This window comes from Antechinus flavipes, chromosome 3 (genome assembly GCF_016432865.1).
Source record: "Antechinus flavipes isolate AdamAnt ecotype Samford, QLD, Australia chromosome 3, AdamAnt_v2, whole genome shotgun sequence".
Lineage (NCBI taxonomy): Eukaryota > Metazoa > Chordata > Mammalia > Dasyuromorphia > Dasyuridae > Antechinus > Antechinus flavipes.
Window position 1 is genome coordinate 461,336,824 of NC_067400.1, and position 16,629 is coordinate 461,353,452.

General features: G+C 30.7%; 1 protein-coding gene across 1 annotated transcript in view; it reads left to right on the forward strand.

The window, feature by feature from the left end:
• The window catches only part of SACS (sacsin molecular chaperone), a 42,784-nt gene that overhangs the window by 12,288 nt on the left and 13,867 nt on the right, over positions 1–16,629 (forward strand). The window contains exons 6-8 of the mRNA XM_051986573.1: positions 3,908–4,054; positions 5,303–6,785; positions 7,350–7,441. Coding sequence (XP_051842533.1) covers positions 3,908–4,054; positions 5,303–6,785; positions 7,350–7,441 — 1,722 coding nt within the window. The remainder of the gene's footprint in view (positions 1–3,907; positions 4,055–5,302; positions 6,786–7,349; positions 7,442–16,629) is intronic.

Below are 16,629 nucleotides of genomic sequence, written 5' to 3' on the forward strand. Positions count from 1 at the left end.
TTTTAAATGCTTCTGGTTACATCAGGGAAATTTTTCAAAGAATAAAGAAGGAATCAGTTCACTGAGTTTGTGGACTTTTGTGGACAAATGTGTTAAAAGATTTTTGCCAACCTCAAAAATTTTTATAAACACTTTTCAAAATGCCTATGAAGACACAAAATTATTATTAAATGTTAAATATTTATTATAGTTAACCTTAAACTAATGACATGATAGATATTTATATTATGTGTTATAAATATATTTTTGGTACATTAAGGCTTCTGATATAATTATTGTATTTCTAGATAAGTGGCATAATGAATAGAGTACTGGGCTTGAATTTGAAAGACTTGAATTTAACTCTTTTCTCTTGTGTGACCTTAGGAAGTTCCTTAACCTATTCTAGATTCTGTTTCCTTATATGTAAAATTGGGGGGAGGATTGGACTGAATAGTTCATATGGTTCCTTTCAGCTTTACATCTTTGGTCCTATGTGATTCTTACCTTCCCTTTTTAGCTATTTTTTTGGTCTTCAAGCATAACTGTATTAGTTTAAATGTTATATTTGAGAAGCATACTTTGAGAAGAGTATGACAGGTTTCAGAGTCAATGACCTGAATTCAACTCCTGTCTCAGACAGGATAGCCTCAATTTCATATATTCTCTCCAGTTTTTATCACATGCCAATGAAATGATCTAGAAATGGAGGAAATGATATCACAAAGGATAGAAATGGGAAAAAAAACCAATAATTCATAAAAATGGAAAATTGTAAGACTAAAGAAACGAACTTAGAAAAGAAAGCCTATATTCCTAAATTATTATTTGTCTTTTAGCTGTGTATTCCAGATGTCTTGATGTATTCTGTTTGGTGCCGATGATTTGTCTCAGTAGTGGTACCCCATAGTCATCATGTTTTTATAACTGTATTGTAATGTGTACATGTCTTACCTTTTATTTTTTCTCAGTAGTATTTCATTTTTAAAATACAAATATAGTTTTCAGCATTCATGTTTTGTAAGATTTTATATTCCAAATTTTTCTCCTCTCTTCCTAACATATCCTCCAACGTCAATCATCTTTTTCTCTCATAGTAGCCAATCTGAAATTATCTCTCATTAAATTTTAATTTACTTGAGGGTGGTAGGCTTTGCTTCCTATATCTTTATATTACACATTGACCTAGCACAGTATATATCATATATGCTTAGTTGAGATTACTTGAAAGAAAGTTTCTTATTAGGGCATAGGTTCTCTTAAGTCAAAACGGTAATTTCTTTTATTTGTGTTATAAACTTGTTGTTACTGTTTGTGGGAAATATCTGAGAGATAACTCCAAAGGAAGGCCAACAATCTAGATTACTAGATTATTAAATCTAATAAGTTAAATTGAATTAAGGATTCAATTAATTGATTAAATTAAGCATAATTTTTCTAATATCTGGTTGTATGTGCAATAGTGAATATAGAAAATGTTCTTACCAAAAAAGAGAATAAGGTTAGAGAATATCTTTAGAAAGGAGTGGTAAATTCAAATTTAAAAACCTCAGTTTCATCATTTGTGAAGATGAAATGGGTTGGACTAGAAGATTTTATAAATTCTTCATGAGCTCTTATTTCTATAAAAAATTATAAATTCATACTTGTTCAAGCATGTCCTTTAAGCTTTTTCCAGATGGGTTTTTGCAAATGGATTGTGGAGGAAATAAAAAGCTAACATGGTATAATAGGCCTGGAGCTTTAGTTTATGCTGAGCTCTAGCAAATAGTGTGTTTTAGGTCAGTCATCCCAATTGATGAGGCTTAGTTCCTTATTTCTGAAATCGTTAGTTTGGTTCAGGTGACCTCTGAATTCCTTTCAGCTATAATTTTTGTGACTGCATTTTTATGAGTCTAGAAACTTGTTGATATTATTACTTCTCAGTTTTTGATACTTAAAAATGCTGTTAAAATGGTCTTAGAAGAAAATTACTATTTCTGTCTCAAAAGTTTATTTTTTGGGGGCGGCTAGGGGAGCACAGTAGATAGAGCACCAACCCTGAAGTCAGGAGGACTTCCTTACAATTCAACATTTAAAGTAAACAAATTAAATACATATTAGGCAACAAATAAAAAAATAGGCATAATTAGAAAAGAAAGGAAGAAAAAAGGGAGGGAGGTAGGAAAGAAGGGAGAGGAGGAAGGAAGGAAGGAAATTCCAGATACTTTCAAGAGGCTTACATTCTATATCTTCTATTTCTCATAACAAAGTTGAAATTTGGTCTGAGACATTTAACATTTCCTAGCTGTGTGACACTGGGTAAGTCACTTAACCCCAATTGCCTCAGCAAAAGTTTAATTTGTGTATGTGTGTGTGTGTGTGCACGCCATCTTATCTAGGGAAATAAAAATAAAATACCGTATCAAATTTAAACTCAGAGATGTGACTGTAAGTTGATAAAACTTAAAAAATAAAAATGTCCTAAGATTTGTTAGTTAAAATGAGCATTATCTGTCTTCTTTCGAAGTTGTCACCCTTAAAGATTATACACTTATTTTAATGATGCTTCTGTAATTCAATTTCTGGAACTTTTTTTTCCCATTTGCCTTTGGATCTTGTTTGTGAGCTATGAAAGAAGTAATATCTGCCATATAGGCTAGGTTAGTTTTTCCTTAAAACAAGTTGAAACTGTCAGTGAGACTTAATTGGCACATGAGACTAAGGCTTGGGCTGTTGACTTAATTTTCTGGTGGCCTAAATGCAAAACAAAACCAACAATAAAGCTGTACAAGGAGTCAGTTGCACTTCTCTCAGGTTTCTGACTGGTAGACCAACAGTATCACCATAGAGGGAGATCTAACTGAATCAATGCCATATACTTGCTAAGTATCCTGTCCTTGCTTTGGACAAGTAAACTTAACTTTTCTTAAGTGATAGAGGTTCTATGAATATCTCATTTCATTCCAATTTTTAATGTGTACAACCAGATGAGCCTGATTAATCCTGGCCCATATCATTAGCTAAATAAGAAAATTCTTTAATATTCAGTTGATTTTCCCTTCTAAATTGGGTAAATTTCCCTCTTGAATGTATTTTTAAGAGAAGTAATTTGTCCTCAAGATAAAAAAAAAGTCACATGTTATATCTTAAAAAATTTGGAAAAGTGATGGCAGTTTCAAAGAAATTCTCATTTAAAAATATGACAAATATTAGATACTTACTTTGCTTAAGGAATGAATTGTACTAAGTACTTTAGATATATAGATTAAAACCAAACAATTCTTGTTTTTAAGGAACTTATGTAATGCAACAGAATAGAATACATGCATGAATAGGTTTCACAGGTATAGGAAATGTCCAAAAAAATTTTAAGCAATCAAAAGTTTTTGGAAACAAAAGGCTTTTTGCAGTGACTGTTTGGAATGAAATTGCCTTAATTTTGATGCATAAGTTCTATTATGTTTTTTAAAATACCAATTTTTTTTATTACATGTGATATAAAAATCAAGCTGAATTGGGGTGATTTTGCAAATTGCCAAAGGGCTATTCATTGTGTAGAATTCATTTTAGGCCCTCTTCAATTAGTGAGCTCCTCCAATGCAGTCAAAATAATCAATTTACAAAAAATATTTAATTATAATTTTAAGAAAGTATTTAATACATAAAACAAGGTATGCTTATAATCAACTTTTTAGTTATTTAATTTCTTGACATCTAAATACTCTTTTCTTTTCTCAATTTCTGTTACTGTTATCTTTCTATAATAGAAATAATAATTTTTTATTTTATCAGAAAAGCAATCAAAGTGAAACCTCTTTTATATCATCTGACCATAAGGGTGACTATAGGTAGACAAGGACCTCAATTTTACTTTAATAGAACCAAATAATCTGAATTTTATTTTCTTTTGAATATTCTCCTTATAATGTATACCTTTCATTTATAGGTTCTGCACTTTATGTTTACAACAATGCAGTTTTTACTCCTGAAGATTGGCATGGCATTCAGGAAATAGCAAGGAGCAGAAAAAAAGATGATCCACTAAAAGTTGGAAGATTTGGAATTGGTTTTAATTCAGTCTATCATATAACAGGTATGGATTTGACTTCCTGAGTCTCTTATTAAAGATTATTTTAGCCTAAATGCTAAATTTTATATTCTGACTTTACAGTTATTCGATTTAGGCTGCAATAATCACCTTTGGATTGCATTCAAAAGGGTATTACCCACTTGATGTTTTATTTGCTATCTTTCATGAAGTTGGTGAAGTTTTTAGCCCATAGCTATGAATTAGGTTTATGGATGCAGTTTAGGAATAATGCATATGTATCAAACATGGTCACCTGGAACCAAATTACCAAACCAAAATAAAATGTAAATGGAAATATTTTAACAAAATAAATAAAAATATAATACAACAAAGATAATGTTAATTTGTGGTTTTCTAAGTCAATATGCAGCCTTTGGAAATCCTTTTCTATTTGAGTTTGACATCACTGGTACAATGTATCAGTATTGAATGTAGCTACCAATTTTTTTAACATTATAATTTTTTTCTAACAAATATGTTGTCAGTATAAGTAGAAGCCTTAGAAAGAATAACCAAAGTTTATTTTGAATCAAATGAAGGATTATTGTAGTCAATCGAAAGTTTTAAATAAGGAGCTTCTGAGGATTTGTATCAGAGAAGAAGGAACCCAAGAGGGCAAAGAGAATCCTGTAAGAAGGGAAAAGAACATATTGTTGTATATAGGACATGTATGTATATATGTAAACAATTTAATCTTCCACATTGGAGAGATTTAAGAACGGGATTAATTGATCAGAAGAGTCTGAAAGCTGGACTAAGAAATTTAGACTGATTTTAGTAAGCAGTAAGAATCTATTGGCTGTTTATTTTCTACTATAGTAATTTAGAATATATTTCTCAGTTTTTATAGACAAAATTGGTAGCATTCATCTTGGTTATTATACCTCCTTGTGCTTGACCTGTGTGGTTGAGGAAAACTCTGAACATGTATGAAAAATTTGATCAGCAAATAAATTGCATTTAATTTTATGAAATTTTATGAAACAGTGACTCAGTATCTCAGATTTTCAGGGACAGGCCTTATTTAAAAACAGTTTATTCATTGTGCCTCGAATCTATTAAAATACTTCAGAAATCAGTGAGGAAAGGAAGAAGAAAAGAAAGGGAGAGAAAAGATGGAGAAAGAATGCTAAATCTGAGAATTGTTTTGTAATTGTTACTTTCTTATAATTTATATTAGAGATTGATTTCAATCCCTTTATGCACATAAATTTCAGAATTATTCATATATTTTCACATTTTTCTTTGTAGATGTCCCTTGTATTTTTAGTGGTGACCAGATTGGAATGTTAGATCCTCATCAAACACTTTTTGGCCCTCATGAATCAGGACAGTGTTGGAATCTAAAAGATGACAGTAAAGAAATTAGTGAATTTTCAGACCAATTTGCACCATTCATTGGTGTTTTTGGAAGCACCAAGGAAACTTTCTTAAATGGCAACTTTCCTGGAACTTTTTTTCGTTTCCCTCTTCGTCTTCAACCTTCACAACTGAGTAATAATCTGTACAACAAGCAAAAGATTCTTGAGTTGTTCGACTCCTTCAGAGCAGATGCAGATACTGTGCTTCTCTTTCTGAAAAGTGTGCAGGATGTCTCCTTACATGTTCGAGAAGCTGATGGAACAGAGAAACTAATATTTAGGGTAACAGCTAGTGAGAATAAAGCCTTGAAACATGAGCGACCCAATTCCATCAAAATATTAGGAACGGCTATAAGTAATTATTGTAAAAAGGTTCCAAGCAACAGCATCACATGTGTAACATATCACATAAATATAGTTTTGGAAGATGAGAGTACTAAGGATGCACAAAAAACATCTTGGCTGGTGTGTAATAGTGTGGGTGGTCGAGGAATTTGCAATGAACTTGATTGTTTGGCTGATGACTTGAAATTTGTCCCAACCATTGGCATAGCTATGTCCTTATCAAGCAGTGAAGAACAAACAGGAGCTATAGCGGATTTCTCAGGAAAAGCATTTTGTTTTCTTCCTTTACCACCTGGTGAAGAAAGTAAAACTGGTCTCCCAGTTCATGTTAGTGGGTTCTTTGGTCTCACTGACAACCGTAGAAGTATAAAGTGGAGAGAGTTGGATCAGTGGCGAGATCCAGCAGCATTGTGGAATGAACTTCTTATTGTGAATGTTGTTCCCAAAGCTTATGCTACTCTGGTCTTAGATTCTGTTAAACGGCTGGAGACGGAAAAAAACTCAGATTTTCCCTTGTCTGTTGAGATTATCTATAAGCTTTGGCCTGAACTGAGCAAAGTTAAAGTACACTGGCAACCAATTATAGAACCTCTCTTTAAAGAGCTATTTCAGAATGCAGTTATTTATTCAATCAGTAATCACTGGATAAAGTTGGAGCAGGCATATTTCTCAGAACTAGATGAAAGCTTGGAATACACAAAAGCTGTGCTCAACTACCTCCAGAGCTCAGGGAAACAGATTGTCAAAGTACCAACAAATATTTCTAATGCAGTTCAGCTTACAGTTTCGAGTGCTAAACCTGTGAAGAAAGTGACTCCTGCTTTAGTACGACAAGTACTGAAGAAACATGGACACTCAGGCACTGCTGCTGAAAAGCTGCACCTTTTAGAATTTGTGCTTTCAGATGCAGCTTATCATGAATTGCTTGGGTTAGATCTTCTTCCTTTACAAAATGGAAATTTTATTCCCTTCTCTTCATCTGTATCAGATCAAGATGTAATTTATATTACCTCAGAAGATTATCCAAGGTATAATTTCTACTACTACAATAATTTGGTTTCATTTGTGTGTGTGTGTGTGTGTGTGTGTGTGTGTGTGTATTGCTTTCATTTATTAGTTTTAGAGATAATTTGTAGAGAAACTGTAAAAATAAAGAAATTCATATATTTATGTTTTAAAATTAGGGATGTCAGTTCTCTTTTTGAGACTAGCTTTCAATGTATAAATTATATGTATGTGAATTTTATCTATGAAATTTTATTATTACTTAGTTTTGATCATTTGAGTTCAAATTGATAATTTAAAAAATGAAATTTTTCATCATTTGAATAGGAAAATTAATCATCTTACTTTTAAAGTATTTATCTTCTTAAATTGGCCATGGTCTATACTATTTATCCATTTTAAAGCAAATATGAAACTTTAAAAACTGATATGTTTTAATATTATATATTAATTTTTATAAAGTACTTGGTAGCCATAATAAACTTTAAAAAGAAACTTGCATAAAATTTTTAAATTGGATTTATATATCCTATGGATTTTTGAAAGCTATAATAATTTACCTTTTTTTCTCCTTTGGCTTCTTTTAGGTCCCTTTTCCCAGGTCTTGAAGGAAGAATTATTTTAGATGACTTGAAACCCCAAATTCTTGCTTCTTTAAAGGAAGCTGCTCAAACTCGAGGTATGCTATGTTCTGCTGTTTAATATAAACTTGGTTGGATAGTATATAAGTAATTTTTCTAGTTTCCACAATTATTATATTTCAAGAGAAGTTTGCAGAAGTAACTAGACATTCCATAAAAATAAATAAGTACATAAAGAGTTCTCAGTTATGGAGTTTTCCCTCCACAAAAGACTGCTAATTCTGAAGTAGAAATTTTTTTTCAGGTTATCAAAACTTTTTTAGGATTTTCATATTAACAGTATAAATTTTTATATTGTGCGGTTCCTGACACACAGAAGTTGCTTAATAAATGCTTGCTACTTAATTACATATAGTATAGCTCAATTTAATATTCTATTCTTAAGAAATTATAATAATTGGGACAGGAGGTAGACTAGAGTTTTCATTTATAATATATGTAGAAAAAATTGCCAAGTAAATTTACAGTATTAAAAAATTTCAAAAGGAAATATTGATTTTCTTATAAGAACAAATAGTTTTAAATATATTATTTATGAATGGTTATAGACCAACTTATTGGCCCATATATAATTAGATTTATTGCTTATTAGTTATACTAGATCCTTTTCTTGGTAATATTTGGACTTCATTTCTTGTGAAATATTCCATAATTCTGACTTCCACAATGCACACTTTCCCCCTGAGTAGTCTAAATAATCTTGATTTTACCACATATTTTGTGAAATGGTAGAAACATAATAGATTTTGTGTCAGAACTTGCATTTATATATTGGCTCTGTGATTTATAACCTGTACAATCTTTAGCCAAGCTACTTTATATTAAAGATATTAGAGTTCTCATTTCTAAAATAAGGCTATAGGGCTATATGATTTTAAGACACTTTCAACTCTAAATATGTGGATCCTAGGATTTCTTAAGATCTTTTCTAACTTGAATTCTATGAGTCTAAGTTGAAACTTCTTTTATGCATATTTTTTCTTTATGTTATAAAGTAGCATGGTTATTGGTAGATAAAAGTTAGTACTAAGTTAAGCAATTGATATCACTTAGTCATTCTGACACAAAGACCCAAGAAAATTTATTTTTAGTATCTCATGATTGAAATAATATAGTTTTTCCATCATGAACACTGTAGTAATCTCTGGTATTTCAATGTTTAATAGTAATAATAATAATAACAGTAATAATAATGATAATAATTCTCCCAAAGTGCTTCATATAAATTATCTCATTTGATGCCTGATAAAGTAGGCAGAATGGATTATTCTTGTTTTTCAGATGAGGGAGATAAGTCATAAGTGTATAAATTCTGGCATCAGGAAAAGAACTATATTTTTCTGATTCTTATTCTGCTTTTATATCTATTGTGTTACACTCAATTCCATAGGACTACCATTTTATGCTGCAGTTTTAGCATTTTACTTGAAATTATTAGTTCCATGGAAAGGTAGACATAGAAAAGCAGTTTTCAGGAGTGTCAGAAAAAGATTATTTTCTAGAATTATAGAACAGTATACACTTGATCTATGGATGATATATCCCTTAGTTGTCTCTAGTTTTTAGGACCAGCACATACGGCTTTTAAAAATCATAAAAAATAGTACAATTTTATTGGGTTGACCTCTCTGTTTCTTCTTGATCAGCCTTTATGAAAAATGGTTGCTATTCTTTATTATGTGTGATGTATCTTAAGTAAGGTCTTTAAGTTAATTTAAATTTAGAGGTTATATATCCTTATTCTTTGATTGTAGAGAATGTGATGATTTTTCACAAAGGTGTTAGCAGTGCTTTTAGGTTTCATGATAGACAGGAATGAAGCTTGGGAAGCCCAGTGTATAGAATGCTGTTCCTGGAGTCAGGACAACTTTATTTTATATCTGGCTTCAATGAATGTGTGATCCTGTTGAAGTTGTTTAACTTTTGTTTTCTACAGTTTGCTCAACTGCATAAAGTAGTGATTTAAAAAAAAAAAAGGATTGTTGTGCAAATCAAATGTGATCATATTTAGGTATATTTATAATATTTTTATTTAGCACAGTGCCTAACACATAGTAGCTTCTTAATAAATGCACTCTTTCCCCTCCCTCCTTTTTATGAATCTGAATGGTAAATCATGTCAACTATTCAGCTAACATTTATTATGTTAATGTTTATTATGTTCACCTACCATGTACAAGGCACTATGCTAAACACTGATAGAAAGTTAAAAAAAAAAAAAGCGGTCCCTTCTCTTATGGGAGCTTATAATTTAATGGACAAAACAGCATGCAAGTAGCTATGTATAAAGAAGAACTGTAAAAGGTTAAATTGGGAATAGTTTCAAAGGGAAGGCACTAAGATCAAGAGTGGGAAATTCTTTTGGCAGAAGGTGAGACTTTAACTGAAAGTTAAGGAAGCCAGAGAAGTTAGAAGTAGAAATGAGGAGAAATTTCCATGTATGAGTAACACCAAGTGAAAATGTATGAAGTCAGGAGATGGATTGTTGTGTTTATGAACAACAAAGTTGCCAGTATCATTGGATTGCAGAATATATATTTGGAGAGGAATAAGATGTAAGAAGAATGAAAATGTAGGAAAGAGTGAGATTATGAATAGCTTTAAAAGATGAATGGAAGAATTATGTTTGATCTGTGAGGTAATAAGGAACCACTGGAGTTTATTGAATTGGAGTGGGGGTAGTGTGGCAGACTTGTGCTTTAGGAAAACCAATTTGACAGCTTTGTAGAGATTGAACTGCCCTGGGGTCTCTTAGTATGGGGTTGACATAAGGCAAAAAGATCAACCCAAAAAATTATTGTAGTACAGGCATAATATGAGATGTTCACATCAGTGTAGTTGCAAAGTTTTAGAAGAGCATGCCAATATTCTTGATGTTATAAAGATAGAATCAATTTGATTTGGCAACAGATTGGATAATGGATGGTGAGAGAGATTGAAGAATCAAGGCTCACTTAGGTTGTGAGTATGGGTGATTATTAGAATGGGGGTACTATTTATAGTAGTGGAGAAGCTGAGAAAAGAGGTTTGTTTTGGTAGAAAGATACTAAGTCCATTTTTAGATTGTTGAGTTTAGATGTTTCTCTGGGACATTTAATTTGAGATGTCCAGTAGATAATTGGAGATATGAGACTGGAATCTGAGAGATAGGTGAAGGCTGTACAAAGAGATCAGAATCATATGATAACATAAAAAAATGATAATTGAAACTCTGGAAGCTGATGATAGTACCAAACGAAATAGTACATATAAATAAGAAAGTCCATAATTGAGCATTGGGAAATACCTGTGTTTTGCCATGATCTAGAAGAGGATATTGCAAAAGAGTTCGAGTGCTAATACAGATAAGAAGTGAACCTAGGAGAGAGTGATGTCATGAAAACCCAGAAAGAAGAGACTATCACGAAGATGGTAAATAACAATGATAGATTACAGAGAAATCAAGAAGGAAGAGGATTGAGAAAAAGGCCATTAGATTTGCCAATTAACAATTCCTTAGTAACATTAAAAAGAATAGTTTCAGTTGAATGAGTTTAGAACCAGACTGGAATCTGTTAAGAATAGCATAAGAAGAAAGGATGGGAGAGAGGAAGAAAGCTGTTGTGGACAGATGATCTTCTTAAAGAGGTCAATCGTAAATGGGAGGAGAAACATAAGGTGATAGCTAGTGAGGATGGATACATTATAGACAATTTTTTGATGATGAGGGAATCAGGGGTATGCTTATAAGTAGTAGGGAAGCAACTAGTAGACAGGTAATGATCGATGATTAATTAGTGAATCAGTAGGGAGGGTGGAGGGGGAAATCTGGTGGACAAGATAGGATGGAAAGGGTTCTCTTATACATCTAGAAAGGTTAATTTTTGCATAGAGAAGGGCTATTTCATGTCAAATAGTAGTAAAAGTGGGAGAAGACTTCTGAGGAACATAAAATGAGGGGAACAGAAGAGAAGAGGGAGATTTTGATGAATAGGCTTATTTTTTTTCCCCAGTGAAAATATATGGCCAAGTTATCAGCTAAGAGGATGGGGGTAGAGTGAGCTTTGAGATTTGGAGAGGTTTGGAAAGCCACTTTGGAGAGTGAGATTATGAATCAATTAGTGGAATGTAAAATGATTACCTTGTTGTAGAATTCTAGTTAAGATGATGTAAGATAAATTTGTAGTTTTATGATTTTATTCAGCTTTGTTAAGCAGCATTATAAGTAGACAGTGGATGCAAAGATAGTGTATGATGGGAGTAATTCATAGTTGGAGTTTGAAAGGATAAGATCTTCAATGATACAAAGATTCAAAAAAATTGAAAGAAGACAGTGTAGAGTTGAACTGGCTTATCACAAGGAGGGAAGGGAGAGGAGTGTACGAGGAGGATGCTTAAGTTTAATGTATAATGGTACTAAAAACTCCTGAAGATTGCTTAAGTGATGAGAAGTATACTTTGCTGATGTTTATACATGGAGCAATTAATAACTTTCATCTTATTGGCAGATAATCCAGATAAATAGATAATAAATATATTCATTTGGTGTAAAGAACTGCATTAAAAATATTTTCTATCCATTTTTATTTTCCTTATAAGTAAAATTAGATCATCAGATTAGTTGCTTTCTGAAGTACTTCCAGTTTGAAGATTCTGTGACTTACTGATATACTTCTAAAATCATATCTAAGCTTTTCACACAGTAATTATAACATATATCTTTTAACATCCAAATATTTTTGTTTTAATCATGTTTGTGTGAAAATCATCCTTTCTAAGAATGAATTTGATTATATTCTAGCTCAACAACTTCTGTGGGGATATTCAGGTAGGCTTATTGATTGAACATTGTGCAATTTGAAGCCTGGTGTTTGTTTGCTTTTGGATATTTACTCATTCTTGAAACTGTCAGAAATTAAATTTATTGCTAGCTTTTTACATGATAACTTTTAAAATTTGTATTGCTTTTAAAACAGACACATGTATATAGTAATTTAAGTATGCTTTATTCTACATAACAGCATAAAAATTCAAATTACTGATTTGGTTATGTATAAAGGAACTAATTCACTGACTTTAAATTTAAAATACACTTAGCCTGAAATAAATTATATGTTAGTATTAATATTACCTGATGTGATAGTCTGATTCTAATTACCCAGAGCAAAGAGAAAAAAAAAGTCTTTGGAATAATGTGTGTGATAATAGGGAAGCTACGAACAAACCTTTTAATGCTATGAGCTAGGGTGATGCAGAAGAAAAATGGCATAGGAGCAAAATGCTAAGTATTTGGTATACTGCTGTAGAGGAAAAGTGTTAGATTTTTGATTGATCCATAATTTGTGAATTTTTTTCTATGTGAACACATTACCATTTTTTAAAAATTAGAAATCAATGAAAAACTAGGATTTAGTGCTTTATAGAAATAGACTTTATTGGAGTGTATCTAATTCCATTAAATAGGGAATACCAGTATCAGGACTAGCTTAGAATTAGTGTGTTAGTTATTGATTAATATAATTTAAATGCTAATGTTATTAAATTTGCTTTCAAGCTTTTACTAAAAGTGAAAATAGAATAAATACTGGAATTATATAAATTATAGTCAAAAACTTTGACCAGTGAAAAACATCAGTAATAATTTAATTATGTCAATAGTTTGTCAAGGAGCTGTGGATTCAAGTAGTTATGCATGTCATTAAACAGAATTATAGACCAATAACAACAGTGACATTTATAGTGTATTGAAAACCACACATTTATACTCTGATTTTATTATTTTATATCTTATTGTCCTAGATTAAGTTATATTTGCATTTGTTGCTTCTGAGTTTTCCTTGAAGCCATTGAGATCACTGAATGTTAGTTTGCTTTTTAGGAATATAGGACTCAGCCTGAAATTAATGAGATGTCTTATTTAAGCTTTTGCTATATTTGTTTGAGAACAAATACTTTGTTCTTTATAAAGCATTATAATGAACTACTATAAAACATTAAATTAAAGCTGCCATTGCTAACCACCACGTCAGTGATTTAAAGATTTGTGATTTCCTCAATTCAGGACCTTCTGGTAGTGGTATAGATTACAGCTCTTCATTTTAATGGAGTATCTTTAAGATTCCAGGAAAAGCTCCCTAATAATGAGAGCTGTTTAAAAAAAATGAACTGGATACCCTCTGAACATAGCATGGAGAGAGATCTAGTTTTAGAGACTGAAAATATCAATTCATGTTCTATCTCTGATACTTACTACCTTAGATTTTCCCTGCCCTTGGTTTTTTTATTTGTAAAATGAAAGGGTTGAAATAGGTAGCTTCTTTCCAACTTTAAGTCTATGATCTTATGAGTCTGAAGATAGTGATTTTCCCCTAATTGGAGGTCTGCAGTCAGAAGCTGAATGATTATGTGATTCCAGACCTGTTGTGGCCAAATAATTCATCACCCTATATTTAGGTATTGAGCCAATCTAAGCTGGTTCTTAGATGATATATGTAGAGCCAATTGCTAAGTCCCCTGGGCTTTTCTAGCTTTTTCTTTTACAACTTTTCAGATCTTGGTTTGGCTGGAATATAATTTGAAAATACAGTTACTAGCATGCTACATAATTTTAGATATTCACTTAAGTGAATGTTCATTTTTTTTTTAACACAAGCAGAAAATCAGGGTGAATTATTGAAATATGATTCTTATAATCTTAAATACTTGTTATAGAGCTGCTAATTAGACAAGAAAATCTAAATTTGTTGGAATATTCAGAATTCGAGGTATTTTGAATTTATAACTGAGCTTTTTTGTCTTAATTTAAAAATATATATTAATATGCTTTTTTACCTTGGTAAAAATAAATGTTAGATATAGGAGTGATTTCATTGTATTATAGGTAAGAAAAATTATGTGTCAGTGTAAATCAACAACTTTTCTATAACTTACACTCTTAAAGAATTGCCCAAAGTATTGACAAGTTTAGTAACTTGCCTAGAATTACATACCTAATATATGTTGAAGATGGGAGTTAAACCCTGGCTTCAGGGCCAGATCTCTATCCACCAGATCACACAACCTCTTACAAATGAATGCTAACCATAATTTAGTCTCTGGATTATACTCAAAATCTTGTAGTAGTTTAACGTTATCATTATAATGTAAGAGATTATATTGATTTGTACTGAATGCTAGAATTTACCCAGGAAAATTACTTTTTAAAGAAAAAACTCCTCTGGTTTGAGCCAGTTTTCTTACAGTTTATCTATTTTTCTTAAAAGTAAAGTGTATAAACAAAGTAACAACAGAAGCCAATAGGCAATTGAAGCTTATTTATTCTAATTAATTAGGTCTGAATTGAAGTTTTATTTTACTATGTACAAGGATCTTTTTAGACTAAAAAATTCTTTTATTTCATCAATCTATGTGACCATCTAGTGAAATCTGTAGACTTATGCTCAAAATAATTTTGAAATAATTGAAGGAAATGCTAAGTTTCAATTTAAGGTTAGTGAAAATAAAGATTTCTTTTTTGCTGTCATAATTCATGGATCCCCTGAAACCTAACTATGGCTTCTTTGAACCATAGTTTAAGACCTCCCTATTTTAGACACATCAGATATTTTTGGCCTTTTTGATACATGAGAAAAAATATATCTCTAAATTTCCTATAAATATATTCTCTAGTGAATTTTTACTGGAAATTACTGATGGCATGTAATATTTAAGACCACAGAAAACTTATGATTTATAAAAAAATCTAAAATTCTGTTGATAACATTGCATAACTAGAATTATTTTTGAGGAAAAAAATAATTCATTGTTTTTGTGTACTTACTAACCCTAGGTTATGAAAATGTTTTTTTCTGAATTAACAATTTTGCTATAATAAAAATCAACTAATTTAAACTTGGTGAGGATTCAAAGCAATAAAACAAAGGAGAAATCAGGACTTCAAATTTGCCTAAGATGCTTAAGTTTATGTTTCAGTGACTTTTTTTCCTCTAGTGTGTTTTTATTTGAGCATGATTGGTGTGTTAGCTAGCTGCATGTTGTTTGTGCTTATATTATAAAATGACATTTTTTCATATCAGTCTCTGACAATTTGATCATAAATAAAGTATATATTTTATGGATTACTATAATCTATATAAAGGTATTATACTAGATTGTTTGCTGGATGAACATATATACTCAACCTTTGCAAATATTAGATATTAGTAATCTATATATAAGAATCAGGACTTTGTTTTTATTCTTGTTTTTTTGGTGATTTTCATGTGTATAAAATATGCTTCTTTATATAGTTTTCAGAATCTGTGGCCTCACTTCAGAATTTCTTTCAGTGTTTTTGTTCTAGAAAATTATTTAATTACAAGTAACAGAATAAAATAATACTGTTTTATAGAAAATACATTAATGAAGATCTTCCTGTGCTCAAATAAATTTTTTAAAAAGTAAATTGTATTGATAGTTCTGATTTAGAAGTAATCATGTAAAAAAAGACTTATTTTTGGATCTAATTTACATTTATTTCTGAATGTCACTTTTAATATTTCAAAACAATTATCAACTATGTTGAAGAAAAGATATTTAAGTAGTAGAAACTTATTAGTTTTTCCTATCATAATAATACCTTTTATTTTGTACCATATTTAATTAATGGTTATAGATTAGATTGTTGGGATTTTCAGTATTCTTGGTCTAGATTTCTACTTCAAACTTCATCTTTTTATTTCAGCTTTTCCTTATATTGTGTTTAGCTATTGGAAAAATATAACTTACTGTCACTAAGAAATAATAATATTTTAAAGTAACTATATAGTACTATTTTTGGTTCAGAATGAGACTCATGGATCCACTATATGCTACTCAGATTTTTTGTAAGATTTTATAATTTTATTCAGTATTGCTGTTTGAAATTAAATGATATGATGTTGAATGTGAAAATATTTGGAATATGGTTGATAATACCATCTTATAGGAAACAAAATGCTAATACCTTTACTAGAATTTTTTTGTAAACACAGGATATAACTCCTTGATAAATAACTTTTATTAAAATTAATTGTAACTCTTTATGCCTTAAACACTAAAAAACTTCCCCCCATCCTGAGTTGGAACTTATGGAAATAAATTTGTCAAATATCATATAATGTTCCCCAGCTTATATTTTTTTAAAAGCAATATTCTATATTGTTTTCCACAATTTATTCAGAATTCAGTTTTAGACTTGCAATTCTTTAGGGCAATATTACTCAGTAGC